The sequence below is a fragment of the Lepidochelys kempii genome, chromosome 21 (assembly GCF_965140265.1).
Source record: "Lepidochelys kempii isolate rLepKem1 chromosome 21, rLepKem1.hap2, whole genome shotgun sequence".
NCBI classification, from domain to species: domain Eukaryota; kingdom Metazoa; phylum Chordata; order Testudines; family Cheloniidae; genus Lepidochelys; species Lepidochelys kempii.
This window is the reverse complement of record NC_133276.1, coordinates 15833711-15850573: the sequence shown is the minus strand read 5'-3', so window position 1 is coordinate 15850573 and position 16863 is coordinate 15833711. Positions and strand designations below refer to the sequence as shown.

General features: G+C 47.1%; 1 protein-coding gene across 16 annotated transcripts in view; it reads left to right on the top strand.

The window, feature by feature from the left end:
- The window catches only part of PPP1R12B (protein phosphatase 1 regulatory subunit 12B), a 178703-nt gene that overhangs the window by 69354 nt on the left and 92486 nt on the right, over nt 1-16863 (top strand). For 11 of the 16 annotated variants that reach the window (XR_012155807.1, XM_073319695.1, XM_073319706.1 and 8 more), the window contains 4 exons: nt 3812-4009; nt 8478-8560; nt 10665-10790; nt 15320-15502. Coding sequence is in view for 15 of the 16 variants with exons in the window: in XM_073319695.1 (XP_073175796.1) it covers nt 3812-4009; nt 8478-8560; nt 10665-10790; nt 15320-15502 (590 nt within the window). In the remaining variant the exon portion in view is untranslated. Of the gene's footprint in view, nt 1-3811; nt 4010-8477; nt 8561-10664; nt 10791-13666; nt 13886-15319; nt 15503-16863 lie in introns of those variants that run through there. The other 5 variants (XM_073319709.1, XM_073319698.1, XM_073319696.1 and 2 more) reach the window with 5 other exon arrangements.

The following is a 16863-nucleotide window of genomic DNA, read 5'->3' as shown; positions in this document are numbered from 1 at the left end:
ATCCCCGACAGAAACTGTAGGAGATCTTGGACCTATCCTGTGCCCAATCGTGACCACCTAGGGGACTGATGGTCTCCACTGCATTGAGATTCCCCCCCCAAAACCAGTTGACACTTCATACTGGCCCTGTTGGGATCCATGGGATCCCTATGCTAGAGACACTCCAGATCTGTGTGTGAATCCCGCCAGCCCTCTCCTCTTGGTGAACACCAACTGGCTCCATCAGAGTACGTGGAAGGAGGAAATGAAGCTGGATCAACTGGTTTTGACAGATGTCATCGTCCTTGCCTGATGAGGCAATTTCTTCATCTTCAGCGTCCCTGCCTGAAGACCACAGGCAGTACCAAGAGCTCTTGCAGAGGGTGGCAATTGAACTCCAGATTCCACTCCAGGAGTTCCATGATATGCAGTATAAGCTCATGGACATCTTGCAGCCCACTGGCACCAGTCAGGTGGGCCTCCCAGTAAATGAGGCCATCATGGAACCAGTCAGGGTGGTATGGCATACTCCTGAATTGCTAACTACCAGGTCCTATTAGCGCAGCACGATTTTACAAATTACTCCAAATTCTTGGAGTTTGAAGACACTCTCTCAGTGGACAGGGTCTAATTCCAAGCCCTCCCTGATGAAGGCAAACTGGTAGATAAGATTTCTTTTCAATTTGCAATGGACACTGTCAATACCCCATCTAGCGCTATTGCTACGGCGATACTTGAGGCATGAATCATGGCTTCACTCTTTGGGGCTCCTCAGGGAGGAATCCCACTGAGGACTTGCCCTGTGAGTCTGAGCTCTGTAACGAAAAGGTGGATGAGTCACTGCGCTCATTAAGACTCCAGGATGACCTTACATTCCCTGGGCATTTATAGCCAGCGCCAAAGAGGAAAAATCACAAACAGGTGTATAAACCAAGACATCTCCCTCAGCTGTTCTACCACCAACACCCTTACGAACTGCTGTGCAAATGTCAAAAGGTGCAAAGCGCTAGGCAGGCAGCTCTTTCAACCACAGCTACTCAATCCTATCCACCAACTAGAGGTTACTTTTGACAGGATGCTTGAGAACGTCATCTCCAACTGCCCCCCCCCCAAACCTTTGGTAGCCCCCTCACATTTTTCACCCACAACTGGAGGGCAACAACAATGGATAAGTGGGGATTGGATACCATCTGCTCTGGCTATGCCATCTAGTTTTTCTCTCTCTCTCTCTCTCTCCTTTCCCCTTGCAAACCCCTTTCCTGGCCCCTCTTCAGGGACCACCCTCATGAGGAAACCCCTGTAAGGTGGACCGTCCCCTCCTTGGACGGGCTATAGAGTAAGTGCCACCTCAGCGTGTAAGGAAAGGGTTCTACTCCTTATATTTCAGTCTCCAAGAAAAAAGGATAAAGACCCATTTTTGACCTACATCAGCGGAATATTTTAATTTGCAAATCATAATTCTGGATGTGTACATTGGCACTGATCATTCCCTCCCTGGAGAAGGACATGTGGCTCACGGCTCTCAACATGAAAGATACTTTCATTTAGGCATTCATCTGCCCTACAGAAGGTTCCTCAGATTTCTGGTGGGACAAGTTCAGAGTACTTCTGTTTGGACTGGCAACAGGGCCTACATGAAGGTCCTCAATCTGGTGGTGGCCCAGATGAGTCAAAACAGCTATACCACTTCCCATAACTAAATGAATGGCTCCTAATGGGCAGATCCAATCAGAAGGTTCAGTCAGCCACCCTATCTTTGCTCCACCTTCAGACATCCTTGGGAATCTGTGTAAACAGAGAAAAGTCTGCTTTGAGTCCCATAAAAACCTTAGACTTTGTAGAAGCAGCCAAAGAACTGACTTCAGCAAGGCTCCAAATTCAGGCCATTAACAGCCTGATAAGTCAAGTAAGTCACCCTCAAACCACAGTCAAGGTCTGTCTTTCTCTGCTAGGCCACATGGCCTTGTGTACTTGCATAACGCCATTCTCCAGGCTTCACCTCTGTGTACAGGCTGGCTTTGGGCTGTTTACTCATCAGACAGTGACTACATGAATACCAAAGTAATAATCTTTGCCACGGTCATGGCTTTCCTGGTATGGTAGATGAACCTGGAGCAGGTGCATGTTGGAGTTAGCATTCTTTGTGCACACCTGACGGGACCATAATCTGTATTCCACTACCCACCCTTTTTCCTGTCTGCTTTGGGTCTTGACTGGATTCGCAATAGTGAAGGAACTGGAGAAGCAGTTTTTCCACACGTCCCCTTATACCTTTGGAGCTCGGGGGTGCAGGTGCAGACGTACAGACACAACTTGCAAATTGTCTGGTCTCCGGCACAAGGAACATGGGCGTACCCATGTTTGGAATACAGCTAGGGACCATATATGTCAAAGAACTTCCAGTTACAGCTGAGTAACCTTCATATCTTGCATTCCTTTTGGTGGCCCTGTGCTTAATGTCTCAGGTTCCTACACTGAAGTGCAGGTGGTTATATGCTAGGGTTTTGGGTTTTTTTAGAGACTGAGCTAATAGGTATGAGAGATTCAAGAGGTTTCATTGTTAGTCATAAATTGTTTTGTACATGCCAGTCAGCCTAATTGTTTGCCCAGAGCAAATAAGATAGCGCTGGCTATGGCATAAACTTAAATTTACTTAACCAGGCAAGTGATGAGGAAGAGAGTGAGCAACTATGAATAGTGCAGTTAACCCTTTTCCCTACTGCAAAGCATTGCAGCTACCTCAAGCCGATGAGTGCTTCCTATGCAAGTGTGGAAATCAGAAATCTCAGTCGTCTGAGATCTTGATTAACGGAAGTGGGCTAACACTGCATAGGTGTATGTTTGTTTTATAGATAAACTCCTTGTGTTATATTAACCGAAATCCCTTTAATTAACACAACTTTGTTTACAACGGTCTCCTGCCTCTCGAGCTTTTAAGTTTAGTTGCTTTTCCTGTGTCTCAAGACTGTGCGACTAGATTTCTTGCTGGGAAGAGTCAGTATAGTGGCCTCACGGTGTCTTGTAAGCTCAAGTCGAATAGCTCTACGGGTTCCATGCAGTGCATGGGTTAAGGTAATCCCGGATTGTCTAGCTTTTTTCCTTTAGAGCGAAATCCATCCAAAACCACGTTTTAAAAAAAAATTAAGGTTGCAAAGTTAAGTACACAAATCTCGAAATGCCAGAATTAAGGTCCTGTGTGCAAGCTAACTTTGTCCCACTGTAAATATGCATTGCAACAGTGTTAATTAAATGAGTGTGTACAACTCAGATACTGCAAAAAAAACCAAACAAACAAAAAAAAACCACACATCTCTCCTATAACCTTGCACATGAGTAGATGGAGGCAGATGCTCTGCAGGAGCCTCCCTCTTCTAGTATGGATTATTTTCATGGATCTCTCTAGCATACATAGAGTAATATGCCAGTACTGCTACTGTGGATGTATAGCTAAAGTCCATACAAAAACAAATACAGAGCAGCATGTACAGAATACACAGTTGTATGGTTTCTGATATGAAGTGTTTACTTGCGCTCATGTGGGATGAACTGCATAAGTCACTTGTGCCTTTGCCATTCTTGAGTAGTACGCCCTTCTTAAACACATGCTGACAAAACCTTTGACACCTTTTTATTCCCTCTCTATATCCTCATTAACCTGAACTTGCATTTACAATTTAGAAGTGTGTGTGTCCGTCCCCAGCTATTGCTGGAGACTGCATTGAATCTCATGCTTTAAAGTGTAACCTATTTAGTATATAATTTAACTTCCCAGAGAGTTTTACTATCTGCAGTTCCCTAGTTTCCTACCCGCTGTTGTCTTCTTCCACCACAGTTCACCAGTTTGCTCAACAAATCAGAGGAGCAAAAGGATGAATCTCCCTCATCTTGGAGGCTTGGTCTACGGAAAACTGGCAGCCACAATATGCTAAGCGAAGCTGCTTCCCGGGAGGCACTGAGAGAGAGAGGTTCCTCCATCTACCGCTCTTCGTCGAGTCCCCGGATTTCTGCATTATTAGACAACAAAGAAAAGGTCTCCTTTCCCTCAAAACAGTTTGCAGTGAATCACATCTGAGGGGTGCTTATCAAGCAGCATCAATCAGCTTACACATTTGTATAGCGATCCCACTTTTGAGCGTCATCCCACCGGGTTTCAGTTATGGCCCCTAGTTTGTAATCTCCATAATTTAATACCCCTGTCATTCTTCTTTCATCTTTTTTTCATGTTGCTTGCATTTGTGTTCAGATGCTTTAGTACATTTATACCAGGGGTCAGCAACCTATGGCACGTGCACCAAAGATGGCAAGCGAGCCAGTTTTTAATGGCACACTGTTGCCTGCCGGGGACCCCGGCAAAAAGCAGCGTGCTGTTCAAAATCCTGCCTGGCCTGGCCCGCTCTTCTTTGCCCCCCGTCCACCGCTCTCTCCTTCCCCCTCCCCCCACCTCTTCCCCCAGTGTGCTGGGTTCCTGCCCCTCCTCCTCTCCCTCCCTGCAGCTGATCAGCTGATGGCGCGCTCTCTGCTCTGGGGACCTTGGGGAAGGGGGCGGAATCAGCATATCCCCTTCAGCCCCCTGCTGTGAGCCGCTCAGGGCAGGGGGCTGGGAGCACCCCCATGACCCTAGCCCACATCCCCCAGCCTTCTGCCCTGACCCCTGCACCTCCCACACCCTCCAGCTCCGTGCCCTGACCCCTGCACCCCCCCACAATCCCAGCCCTGACTCTGGCACCACCCCCCCGCATACCCAGCCCCTGCAGCCTTCTGCCCTGACTCCTGCACCCTTCTCCCACACCCCCAACCCTGACTCCTGCACCCCCCACACATTCCCACCCCCACCATGAGCACCAAACGGGAGCTCCTGCACTCCTCCCCCCACATTCCCACCTGCACCCTTCGCACCAAACGGGAGCTGTCCAGGTAAGCGCTCCACACCCAACCCTGAGCCCCCTTCCTCATTCTAGCTCCTGGCCAGACCCTGTACCCTAACCCTCAGCCTGCTCCTTCACCCCAGTCCTGTTCTCAGCGGACTCCCACCCTCATCTCAGTGCAGAGAGAGGAAGAGAATGGCTAGAACCAGGGAGAAGGTAGGTACCTACTCTATGTGGACAGGGCCAGGACCCCAGATTGGCAGCAGGCTGAGCGGAGCCAGCAGCCGGGACCCTGGTTGGCAGGAGCCGGCAGCCGGGACCCCAGACGGGCAGCGGGCTGAGCCACTCAGCCCGCTGCCGGTCTGGGGTCGTGGCCGCTGGCCTCACTCAGCCCGCTGCCGGTCTGGGGTTCTGGCTGCCAGCCCCTTGCCAGCCGGGGTCCCGGCCACAGGCCCCGCTCAGCCTGCTGCAGGCCTAGGTGAATGGAACCCAGGCCGGCAGCGGGCTGAGCGGGCCGGTGGTGTAAGATCACCATTTTAATTTAATTTTAAATGAAGCTTCTTAAACATTTTTAAAACCTTGTTTACATACGACAATAGTTTAGTGATGTGATATATATAGACTTATAGAGAGAGACCTTCTAAAAGACGTTCAAATGTATTATTGGCACACGAAACCTTAAATTTAAAGTGACTAAATGAAGACTCGGCACACCACTTCTAAAAGGTTGCTGACCCCTGATTTATACTTTCCTCCTGTTCTGAAAAGTACACCATCTTACTTTCTATGTTGGCAGTTCATGCAAAATTGCTGGAATTCAGCCAAAGCATTCCTTTTACCCCTTCCAACCTAAGTTAGAACCTGCCTTGCAATCCCCCAGTAGTTTGGCATCCCACATACTTTAGTGGGGAATATCTAATCCAGCCAGTGGGTGACCTGTGTTCACAACAGATAATTGTGCTGCTCTGAATATAAAGTCTTCCCCAGTGTGCTCTTCATCCATTCAGCTCTGCTACCCATTTACACACGATCTATCTTAATTTAGCAGCTGTCCTCAATTATTAGCCTCACATTTACTATGCTAGTTCCCAGGGAAGGCAACTCTCTTAAAAAGGACATATGGTAATTCTAGAAAACAGATCTTTTGGGCTATTTCTTGAAATGGTTCCAGGCTGACTCCTCCATGCCAATTTTTAACTTAGAGCAAAAGCCTTTAAAACTGGCAATTTTGGAAAAAATAAGAACGGACTCTCCCTTAGAAACAAGAATGGAAACACTGTGTCATGGGGCACAGACTCACACAGCAGCACTTCCTGCTGGTCGTCTTGGGGAATTAGCATCCAGCCTCCGGAGCACCTCCTTCAGGCCGGTGACTCGCTGCCCCTGGCCCCCGTGTCCCTCCCAGACCCTGGTGCCCTTGTCTTGGGTGCTGCCCCCTGGCAGTATGCCCACAGTTCTGGGTCTCCCCCTCCCAGGGGAACCCCCACCCATTATCCCCACCTCGCCTCAGTCTTCGGCTACTGCCAGTCACCAACTAGCCCCTGCTCTCTGGGGCAGACTGCAGTATAAACTACTCATCACAGGCGAGGGGGTTTGGACCTGCTGCCCCTGCAACTCCTGTACCAAATAGGCCTTCCCAGGGTTGCAGCCTGGAGCTTTCCTAAGCCCGAGCTCCCCAGCTCCCTTGGCCTTCCCCATCCCTGCTCCCAATCTAGGTACTTTCTCAGCCCTTGCAGCCAGGTCGCTCTCTCTCCAAGCTAGAGAGAGTCTCTTCTGGAACTTCTGGCTCAAAGCCTTTATAGAGCCACCTGGGCCCTGATTGGGGATCCCTGGGATTCGGGGGGAGTCTTGGCCTGGGCTCCCCGAGGCTACCCCTCCAAGGTCGCCCTTCCAGGTCCGCCCGCTTGTTCTCCGTGGCCTCCCAGCCCGGGCCATCTCCCAGACTTGGGCTTCGGCCTTCCTGTGGGCCAGCTCCGCGGCTTCTAACCGTGCCCATAGGTCCTGGTCCCCCAGGCCCTCTTCCCTCAGGGTCTGGGTTCCCACAGCCACCTGTTCTACCCCGACCTGGGTCCCGGCCTCCCACTGGGCCCAGTCCGTCTGGGTTTTGTCCTCGGTGACGGCCCCCATGATGGTCTGGGTTCCCTCCATCCTGGTCGCTGCCTCTTTCGGTCTTGGCCCTTCCAGGCACACAGGCACCTCTCTTCAGTTCCCCTGAGGGGGCAGTGCCTCCTTATGTGGCCCCATTCCCAGCAGCCCCAGCAGGTTCCCTGCCTCTGGGCTGTCTTGGGCCTTTCTTGGTCGCTCTGGCCTGGGCAGGCCCACTGTCTGTGGCCCTTCTGCCCCCAGGCCCAACAGGTTGGCAGCCGCCCAGGTTTCCGCACCCGGCGGCCTGCCCACGGGACGTTTCCTTGTCCCGGTCGGGGCTGTGGTGCCCTGCCCCTATCCCCATAGGGACAGTCTCTTTTCAAATGCCCCGTTTGTCGGCAGGCATAGCAGGCCTGACGCTCTGCCACCGGCCTCCTGGCCCTGGCCCTCAGCCCCTCGCCATGTTCTCCGGTTCCTCATGAACCCCTCCCTGAGGAGTTGTATCAGGGCCCGCTGCTCCCTAGCCAGCTGCCCCTTCCAAAATCGCTCATGGGCCTCCCAGAGTCCCTTTAGGTCTTCTGCCCCCTTCCATTGGGGCACCGGCCCTGGGGCCCAGCCTGGGAAGGCACCTGGAGTCTCTGCATAATAAACCCCAGAATACCCGGGATCCATCGTCCCCTTTTTCTCCACCTTCATCCCTGGGCAATAGTCCCGCTGTCCTCACTCTGTCCCTTGTATCGGGGACAGACTGCTCATGCCTGCATTCTCCACCACTTATCATGGGGTGCAGACTCACCCGGCAGCACTCCTGCTGGTCGTTTCAGGGAATTAGTATCCAGCATCCAGCCTCTTTCAGGCTGGTGTCTTGCCGCCCCTCACCCCCGTGTCCCTCCCGGACCCCGGTGCCCTTGTCTTGGGTGCTGCCCCCTGGCAGTACGCCCACAGTTCTGGGTCTCCCCCTCCCAGGGGAACCCCCACCCACTATCTCCACCTCACCTCACTTAGGCTACTGCCAGAAACCAACTAGCCCTGCTCCCTGGGGCAGACTGCAGTATGAGCCGCTCATCACAGGCGAGGGGGTTTGGACCTGCTGCCTCTGCCTACCTGTGGTTGCCCCTGCAACCCCTGTACCGAATAGGCCTCCCCAGGCCTATAGCCTGGGGCTTTCCTAGGCCCGAGCTCCCCAGCTCCCTTGGCCTTCCCCATCCCTGCTCCTAATCTAGGTACCTTCTCAGCCCTTGCAGCCAGGTCGCTCTCTCTCCAAGCTAGAGAGAGTCTCTTCTGGAACTTCTGGCTCACAGCCTTTATAGAGCCACCTGGGCACTGATTGGGGCGTGGCCCCCTGCTGCTGCCACTTCCCCCAATCAGCCGGGGTTTTACTCCCTGCCCCAGCCCTCTGCAGGGCTTTTCCGACCCCTTCAGAGCTGGAGCGGGTGCTCACCCTACTACACGCTGTAATTCAGAGGTGTTGTTGAATGCCATTGAAGATATAACTTCCATGTGGAATATACAAGATCCTGAAATATTTACTTTTGTTTTTTCCTTCAGGATAAGGACAGCAAAAACTACTTTGCCCCAGTAGCCCCTAGAAGACTAAGCAGTACGGGTGACATAGAAGAAAAGGAAAACAGGTAGGACTTTGACTGAGTTTAAAGCTCAGATTTTATTCTGGTGAAGATTCTGCTGGAATTCAGTCCTTGGAAATGCCTTTCTCCTTTTTCTGTGCTCATGCTTCATACTTTTCACTCATTACTCCCAAGTGCACAGGTGTTTGATATGGCTTGAAATCTGGCAACATTTTATGAAAAGTGAATTTAATGGGCCCTTCCCTCAGTAGGCGATAGTATCTGCTCCCTAAACTCTTAGATTATTGGCACACTTTCAGAATTTAAAATGTGAAATGCTACAAACGATGATTATACACAAATCTCTCACCTCCATGCGATACTATGCAGGTGCCTTCTTGTCCTCTAAAATTAGTCTAAATCTGAGCTCTAGCTGAGACCGCTGCTTATTGTACTGTAACTTGCTCAAACATCTCTTCCATCCCATTTGTTTTTGTCCACCAGTTGCTTCTCGATGTAGCTTAAGTTTGTGAACTCTTTGGATCAGGGACTCTGCTGTGTGTCTGTACAGTGCCTAACAGGATGGGGCCCCAGTTCTTGTTTGGTTACCCATTGCTGCTGCAATATAAAAATGGAAGCAGCATCTGTCTCATAACATGATTATTTAGGGAGATGCTGCCTCCAGTGGGTTCCTTGCAATGTGATCTAAAGGGAATAAGATTTGAGCTCGGCTTGATTTGTAGAGCCAGCACAAACTATAATTGTTGTGAAGCAGTTACACCAAATAGGCTCTGAGAAACAATTTCACAGCAATTATAGATTCTGTGCTGTTCTTGTTACATCCTGCTTGCAGTGTTCTAGCTTCAATTTCAAACTGCCACCATTATTTGGATCTTAGCTGACCATTTGTATTTGAAATTACAGGAGGGATGACTGATAAAGCTGAAAGAAAAGGAGTACTTGTGGCACCTTAGAGACTAACCAATTTATTTGAGCATGAGCTTTCGTGAGCTACAGTTCACTTCATCGGATGCATACTGATGAAGTGAGCTGTAGCTCACGAAAGCTTATGCTCAGATAAATTGGTTAGTCTCTAAGGTGCCACAAGTACTCCTTTTCTTTTTGCGAATACAGACTAACACGGCTGTTACTCTGAAACCTGATAAAGCTGAGTGTTTTTGAATGGTGCCTCAGACTGTGCTGTACCCAGCTGATTGCTGCTAAGTGTCCCTTGCTCTGTGAGATGGAGGAGGATCAGACTATATTAGCAGATGGTTGTCACAGTGTACTGTGTGACACAATTTTTCCAGTACTTCTCTTTTAACACCAGCCAAATCAGTGCTTCATGGAATGCACTAGAGACTTGAAGTAAAATAGCATGAATAGGTTGAAATCAAAATCGAAAAATAATTGGGAGCTCTGAAGCGTATTAGCTCATGCTACAAATAGGTTCTGATTCCTAAAGCTGGCGAGAGGGAATTGCCAGAGAACAACGCATAAGATACTTCCAGCGTGGGAGTGAGGGACTTGAGCTCAGATTCTGAACTCCCATTCCCCTGCTCCTTCACACATTAACACTCATAGGGGCATTAGTTTATTTCTGAATCATGGCACATAGTTCTAGTTGTTGCTAAATGTTTATACTTGCTGCTCCTGGCTTCTAAATCAATAGCCTAAGACTTACCATATTGGCTCAGGCCATTGATCCGTGGCCTGGTATCCTGTCTCTGGCAGTGACCAGTCCTTGATGTCTCAGAAGGTAAAAGGAGAGAGGCAGGGAGAGCAAGATCTTTCTAGATCTAATGCATGAAGTGATTTTCTATAAACAGTCTGAATTTGGCTTAAGTGCTTGTGGTCAGAGACTGTGTGTTAACGTGTGTGCAAAACACCATGCGTTCTTGTGACATTAAATGAGTAATAAATACTTGGCAATTACTAGAGCTAATTTTAAGGGAAATAATTTAATTAAAATGTCCCCGTTATCCCTGTGGTGAATCAGGACTGTAACTGGAAAAGGGTTTGTATTGCCTGAATGTGGAGGGCTCTTTGCTCTTCCCACTGGATGTTGAGACTCCAACACTTATCTTCATGCTTGGCAGTGTGATAAACCAAGACAACATGGCTCCAGAGTCTTTTTAAACTGCCATAGTGCTCTCTCCTGCCTCAACAGAGAATCTGCTGTTAACCTGGTGAGGAGTGGCTCCTACACACGGCAGCCATGGAGGGATGAACCAAAGGGAAACGAAGACCTCCAGACGGGTGCACCTTCCACCTACGTATCTACCTACCTGAAAAGGTACAGCCTGTTAACATTTAAAATAAATTGCTTACTGAGCAAAACTGAAGTTCTTAACCTGCCAGCCACGCTTTTGAGTGGTTGCTTTCTTTCTAATTGCTGCATTAGAGTGGCTGGCCGTAGTGTCCTCATTGCTTTCCCGCACCCAGCAGCAAACATCCAGCTCTGCTTAGCTTTTTAATTGTAAACCCTGTCATATGAGACTTCTGTTCTCATGGGTTTTAAAACGTTGGGCTAAACGTTAAAAATTGCCTTTGCATAGTTCAGATGCAAACTTTTCCAACAAATTACATTGGTGTAATTGTGTTAGATTGCTAAAAACAAAATTCCTCTTAAGCTGAGGGTGAAGTAGCCAAATTGTAAAATGCAGTCTCGCGGGGGCACTAAACAGTTCTGGGAGCCTGTTTCTAATGCTGTTGCACGTTACTGCACAACTTTGGATAACAAACTATCCAAAAATAACTGGGAGCATTCCTGTTCCTCTTCTCTCCTGTCTGTGCTGCTTCTCTTAAGTCCAAGGCCAGCAGCTGGAGCAGAGAATTAGCACTCCAGAGTTCATGAGCATTAACAGCCAGACTTATGAGGAATGTGACTGGTATCCAAAATCAGTCAACATGGTTCACGTCTTCTGGCAGCAGGAAAATAGCTTTTTGTGCAGGTGCATGTACCACTCTACATAGGCAACTGCTGCTTGCTGATGGGATGGGGAGGCAGAGTCGGGAAGGAAGCTTGCTCTGTATACAGCTTTTCCCAGTTGGCCCTGTCCATTATCATTTTGGAGGGGAGAGGTTCACCTTCCTCTGAAGTAGCTGGTGTTGGCTGCTCCTGGACTAAATAGGCCACCCTGACAAACGTTACATTCTAGACTTCTCATATCAATTGGGAGAGGGAGGAAACTTGCTCCTAGTGAAGGGGGACAGTGAAATTTTCACCTCCTGAAGTTGCCTTGTGAAATGCCAGGCCCACTCACGAGTGTGTTGCTTAGAACTTCAGTCTGTAAAACCATCTCTGATCTTTAGTGCAAGGGAAGTAAAGTTCTCAATTTTAGATGAGGCTTTTGCCAAGTGCTAGACCCTCAAGCTGAATAATTTGTCCTTAATGTGGTGTAACTCTGAATATATGGGGTGTGGGAGACTCTTGTGAATGTTACCATATTACTTGTGTTCTAGTGTTTAGGGGATGATAGCAAAGCTCAGCCTTTACATAGGATATGGCTATCTAGCTGCTGAGTAAATGGAGTTATTCATACAAAAGGGGAAGCAGCTGGATATTTTCAAAGCAGGAGACCTTTCTTGTGAGGCAGTGTTCCATTCCAATGAATTTACATCTATCCTGGGATCTGATGCCGCCAGCCAACGGTTTGTGCTTGTCTCTCACTTGACAGTCAGACAGGTGGCAGCTGGTTGCAAGACTTTCACCTCTGCAGCCAGATTGTCTCTTAGACATAACATAGATGCTGTCACTTTAGCTGACATGATTCAGGTCAGTAATGTTACTGAACAACCTCAATTCTGCTGGGATTTTACAACTTTCTTCCTTTGTGCCTCAGCTAATCCAAAATCAGATTTACAAGTAATATTTACCCAACCCGCCCCATGGTGCCATGATTAAACTTGGAGGCACTAGCTGAAGCTGGTACTGACCACTTTTGGAATTGCACACAGTCAAGTTATTTCCTATGAAAGGCCTCATTTAAGCATTCATATGAAGGGAGAATACCTTCACATAGTAGGAATAATGTGCAGCTATATGTGGCTACAAAAAACAAGGTGATAACTTGTGCATCTTATGCACTAAGAGTGAACTTGTGATCAGTTTGTATAGTAGTCGCAAACACCCTTCCATTGAAAGTACAGAGAAACAAATGCTAATTATGTATAGATCATGTATGAAATGTTAGACATATAGATCGTGAAAGACTCTAGTCTCACACACCAGTGTGTAGCATGAGGAGCGGAATCTAATTGTCCTTCACATAAGGTAACATTTTGTCACTAGAAGCTTGACTTCCTGGTACTAAAAAGTCTCTAAAAAGGACTGTAAAATCAATTCCTTCTGTCGTAGGACGGGCCTTTAAAATGGACGTGCGATACTTTAATGTAGTTAAGGGGAAAAATATCCACAATTTTTCTGTATGGCTTAATGAGGAATACAAGGCTGCTCCATGTTGAGACCTTAGTTTCTTCTTAGGCTCTGCATTTCCCATACACAGTGATGCTGAAAGTGTCATTCCCTTTCCCCACCTGCCCCCCCAACCCTTCCTGTGTGCGCACAACAGTGGTGAAACAATTCTCAGCGCCCTTTGCTGACAACCAACCATAACACTTCCATTTCTGAGCATAGACTGGCCTTAAAGGTCTAGTTCAGGTCACTTGCTGATGCTAAAACATGCAAGAAATTGACATCGCAAATCAAACAAGTCTAGCATCCTTTGACAGCAACATGATACTTCAGAGGAAGATGCCAGATGCTCCAAAATGGAATAACCTACTCATATGATCAGCTTCTTCCTACTCCTCCCTAGGCTCTCCTACTTAGGACAAAAATATAGAAGGGGTTTGCCCCATGTAATATAATTGAACATATTTTCATTATGCATGAGACACAAAGTGGGTGAGGTAATATATTTTATTGGACCAACTTCTGTTGGTGAGAGACCAGCTTTCAATAAATCCAGTGTCTTTATTATGACCGTGATTTTTAGTGTCTAGCAAAGTTATGAGTTTAAGCTCCCAGGCTTGGCTTTTGAACGTGTTGTACAGGTTTGATCAGTTTTAAATATGTTGCTGTGAGTTTAATTGAATGTCCCCTTGTTCTTGTATTGAGGGTAAATAGAAGTGTCCCAACACCTCTGTCTATACCATTCTTTACTTTAGAGAAGGAATGAGAGATCTACACAGTCCTGATCATTTCAGTCGATTGTTGCATGAAAGGCTTCCCATTAATCACTTTCATTGCGAGTCTCTGGACTTCTATTCCAGATGTGAACATAGTATTCCATGTACAGTTGAAAAACCAGGTCAGTTTCAGGTTTCATCTCAAATTGTCTGATATTGTCTTGCACAAAATGAAGGGGAAGGGTCAAATTTATTACAGGCAAAGCCAGCAGTGTCTCCTGCTTAAAGTTGACCACCACTTCCTTATATTATATATACCCTAATAACTTTGATTAAAGTTTAGCATATGGGCTGAAATTTTGCATGTAAGGTATCTGCCTTCTGGATGATTTCTTTTTTAAACTTTTAGCTGTTTCTGAGCATGAGACTAGAGAAATATGTTTTGTCCATGTTAGAAAAAATTTACAGTTTCACTAAGCTTTAGTATCCCCATGCTTTGCAGCATCGACTCAGCTGGCCTTTGTGTTGGGGATATGCCTCTTGCTGTTCTTGAGAAAATCTACCCAAATTAGAAGTCTTTGGAAAAATCCCATTTTGTACATGCTCAGTAGACTTCAGCAGCTATGTAGTCCTGGCCTGGAGCATGATGGATATTATGAAAAACTTTTTCACTAGAAGGGTGGTGAAGCACTGAATGGGTTAACTAGGGAGGTGGTGGAATCTCCTTAGAGGTTTTTAAGGTTAGGCTTGACAAAGCCCTGGCTGGGATGATGTAGTTGGGGATTGGTCCTGTTTTGAGCAGGAGGTTGGACTAGATGACCTCCTGAGGTCCCTTCCAACCCTGATATTCTATGATGCTCAGTAGTTTTATGAGGATGATACGTGTGCAGTTCAGCCACATGAGCTGGGAGGAGCTCAGTGAGGGTGGAATCTTCAGAGATTTTTAGCTGCAAAGCTCCATGACTCTAGTGCTCATGTGCAAACTGTCTTTTTTCAGAAGCTTGTAACTTAGCCAAATTTGGGTGGATTTTCTTGAACAGCAGAAGGGACGTCCCTGACATAGTCCACCTCCTTGTCAAATGTCAAGTCCCTGCTTCAAAGCACAGAGGTGCTAGAGATTCTCAGTGAAATAGTTGTAAGAATTTTTTAACATAATTCCCTAACATCATTCTAGCATATGGTTGAACCATTTTGGCTGAAATGTTCCAAAAATATCCAGTCTCAGGCAGATACCCTGCATGAAAATTTTAGCCCAAACTTAAATAAGTTTGGCAAACTTCTAAACAACTGGAAACAGGGTCAGGCAACTTCTGCTTATGTCTATATATACCTTCCTTGGGTTAAGTGACTTGATCCTCTTATTGTCTCCACCTTTCCCCAATGCTTGAGAACCCAACTGGTGGTGCTGCTTCAGGTGGGAGCAGGATTTTCCTTGGTTTTGCCTGTTCTCTGAACTTCCCTGATTCACTTCCATCCCCTTATTCTCTCCCCTAGACTTACAAAGCAGAGCCATTGTTGCATCATTGATATATGTCCAGAGTGTTCTCTTTGGTGCCCTCTTCATGGTCTAATGTCTCTTGCATTCATTTTTCTGAGATTTAAATATTCCCCCTCCAATTCACCTAAGGGCCTGTGATGGTCAGCCACTGGTTAACCATGCGCTGAAGGGAGTGATCTTGTGATGTTTTACAGTGCTTCATTTGGTAGAAGTAGTGACCTCAACAGTCCCTACATTTCAGCCAATCGTAATACATCTGCTACCTCACCCACTACCATTGGTTCATCTACCTCATTGGGCACCCAGTGGCAACCCGCCTCTTCCTGTCCTACATCTCTTAGTGCGAACACTACTGCATCAATCCGCCAGTATACCAGGTAAGGGCTCTGGGCTCATTCAGAGAACACTGTAGAATGCTCATGTCCTTAACGGACACACACAGTTCTGCGGTTGGAGGTTCTGAATTCTAAACTAGTCGGAAATCATTCCGTGATATGATGAGCTCCTGAACAGTGGGTGCTGATAAGGCATTTCAGTTGAAAAAGTGCATATATTGTGTGTTAACAATGCATACCGTTAAGACTGCATACACAACCTTAGATTTCTCACTTAGAATCATAGAATATCAGGGTTTGAAGGGACCTCAGGAGGTCTTCTAGTTCAACCCCCTGCTCAAAGCAGGACCAATCCCCAATTTTTGCCCCAGATCCCTAAATGGCCCCAACAAGGATTGAACTCGTAACCCTGGGTTTAGCAGGCCAATGCTGAAACCGCTGAGCTATCCCTCCCCCCCAATCATGTCGCACTAGCCATCCGTACCGGGCCCAAGCCAGGGAAGCTAATGATCTAACCAGCGGACCAATTGGTGATGAATCCTGGGTACGTGCGCATCTAAGGCACGTTGTGCAGATACACTAAAGAAGGGAAGCCTTTTCTCCTTTTGTTTTTGAAACTTCAGGTGAGTGATGCCCTCTTGCATTTGGTCCAGCCTTCCAAACCCGTGGGCTGTCTCCTGCATCTGACCTTGGGTTTATTCCACCTTGGTTTTGTTCTGTAGTGATACCTTTCTGTGCTGTTTATAACAGAAATAGCGTTGCTTGCTTGCTTGCTTTGTCTTTTTGAAAGGAACGGTGCTGCCTGTTGCTTCATAAGCATAATTGGCTTTCCTAGGCACTACAGAGAACCACGTTTAAAATTAGGGCTATTTTGTTTGGAAAAACAACTGTCTTGGAATTTCCTGTTTTTAACAGGTGTAAGGGTTCTCGTTCTAACATGAGCCAGTGTAATTATAGGCAAGTTATCCTGACATCAGTCCTGGGCAAAATAATGGAAATGATGCAAGGATTCAAATAATAAAGAATTAAAGGAGGGGGGAAATAATCAATACTAGTCAACATGGTTTTATAGAAAACAGGTCACTTCCTGACTTATGGTTAACCATGCATCCTTATTTTTCTAGGTAGCTCTTCTTTACAGCATGTGTAATTTCTAGTGCCACTGAGGTTTTGTTTTTGAATTGCAGGAGCTTTGAGACCATCCCTCCTCCTGCTTATTGACCAATTAAATTCCCTCAGATTTTCCAGTCACTTCTAAAACTATCAGCAGTGAAGTCAGGAATATTTCCTCCTACTGTTTATCCTTCTAGACATCCTTAAAAATGCCATTCTTTTGACATTCCATCATGCCATTGTATTCAGAGAATTGGGAAAAGTTGTTCATACCTTCTAATGTTTCCTTG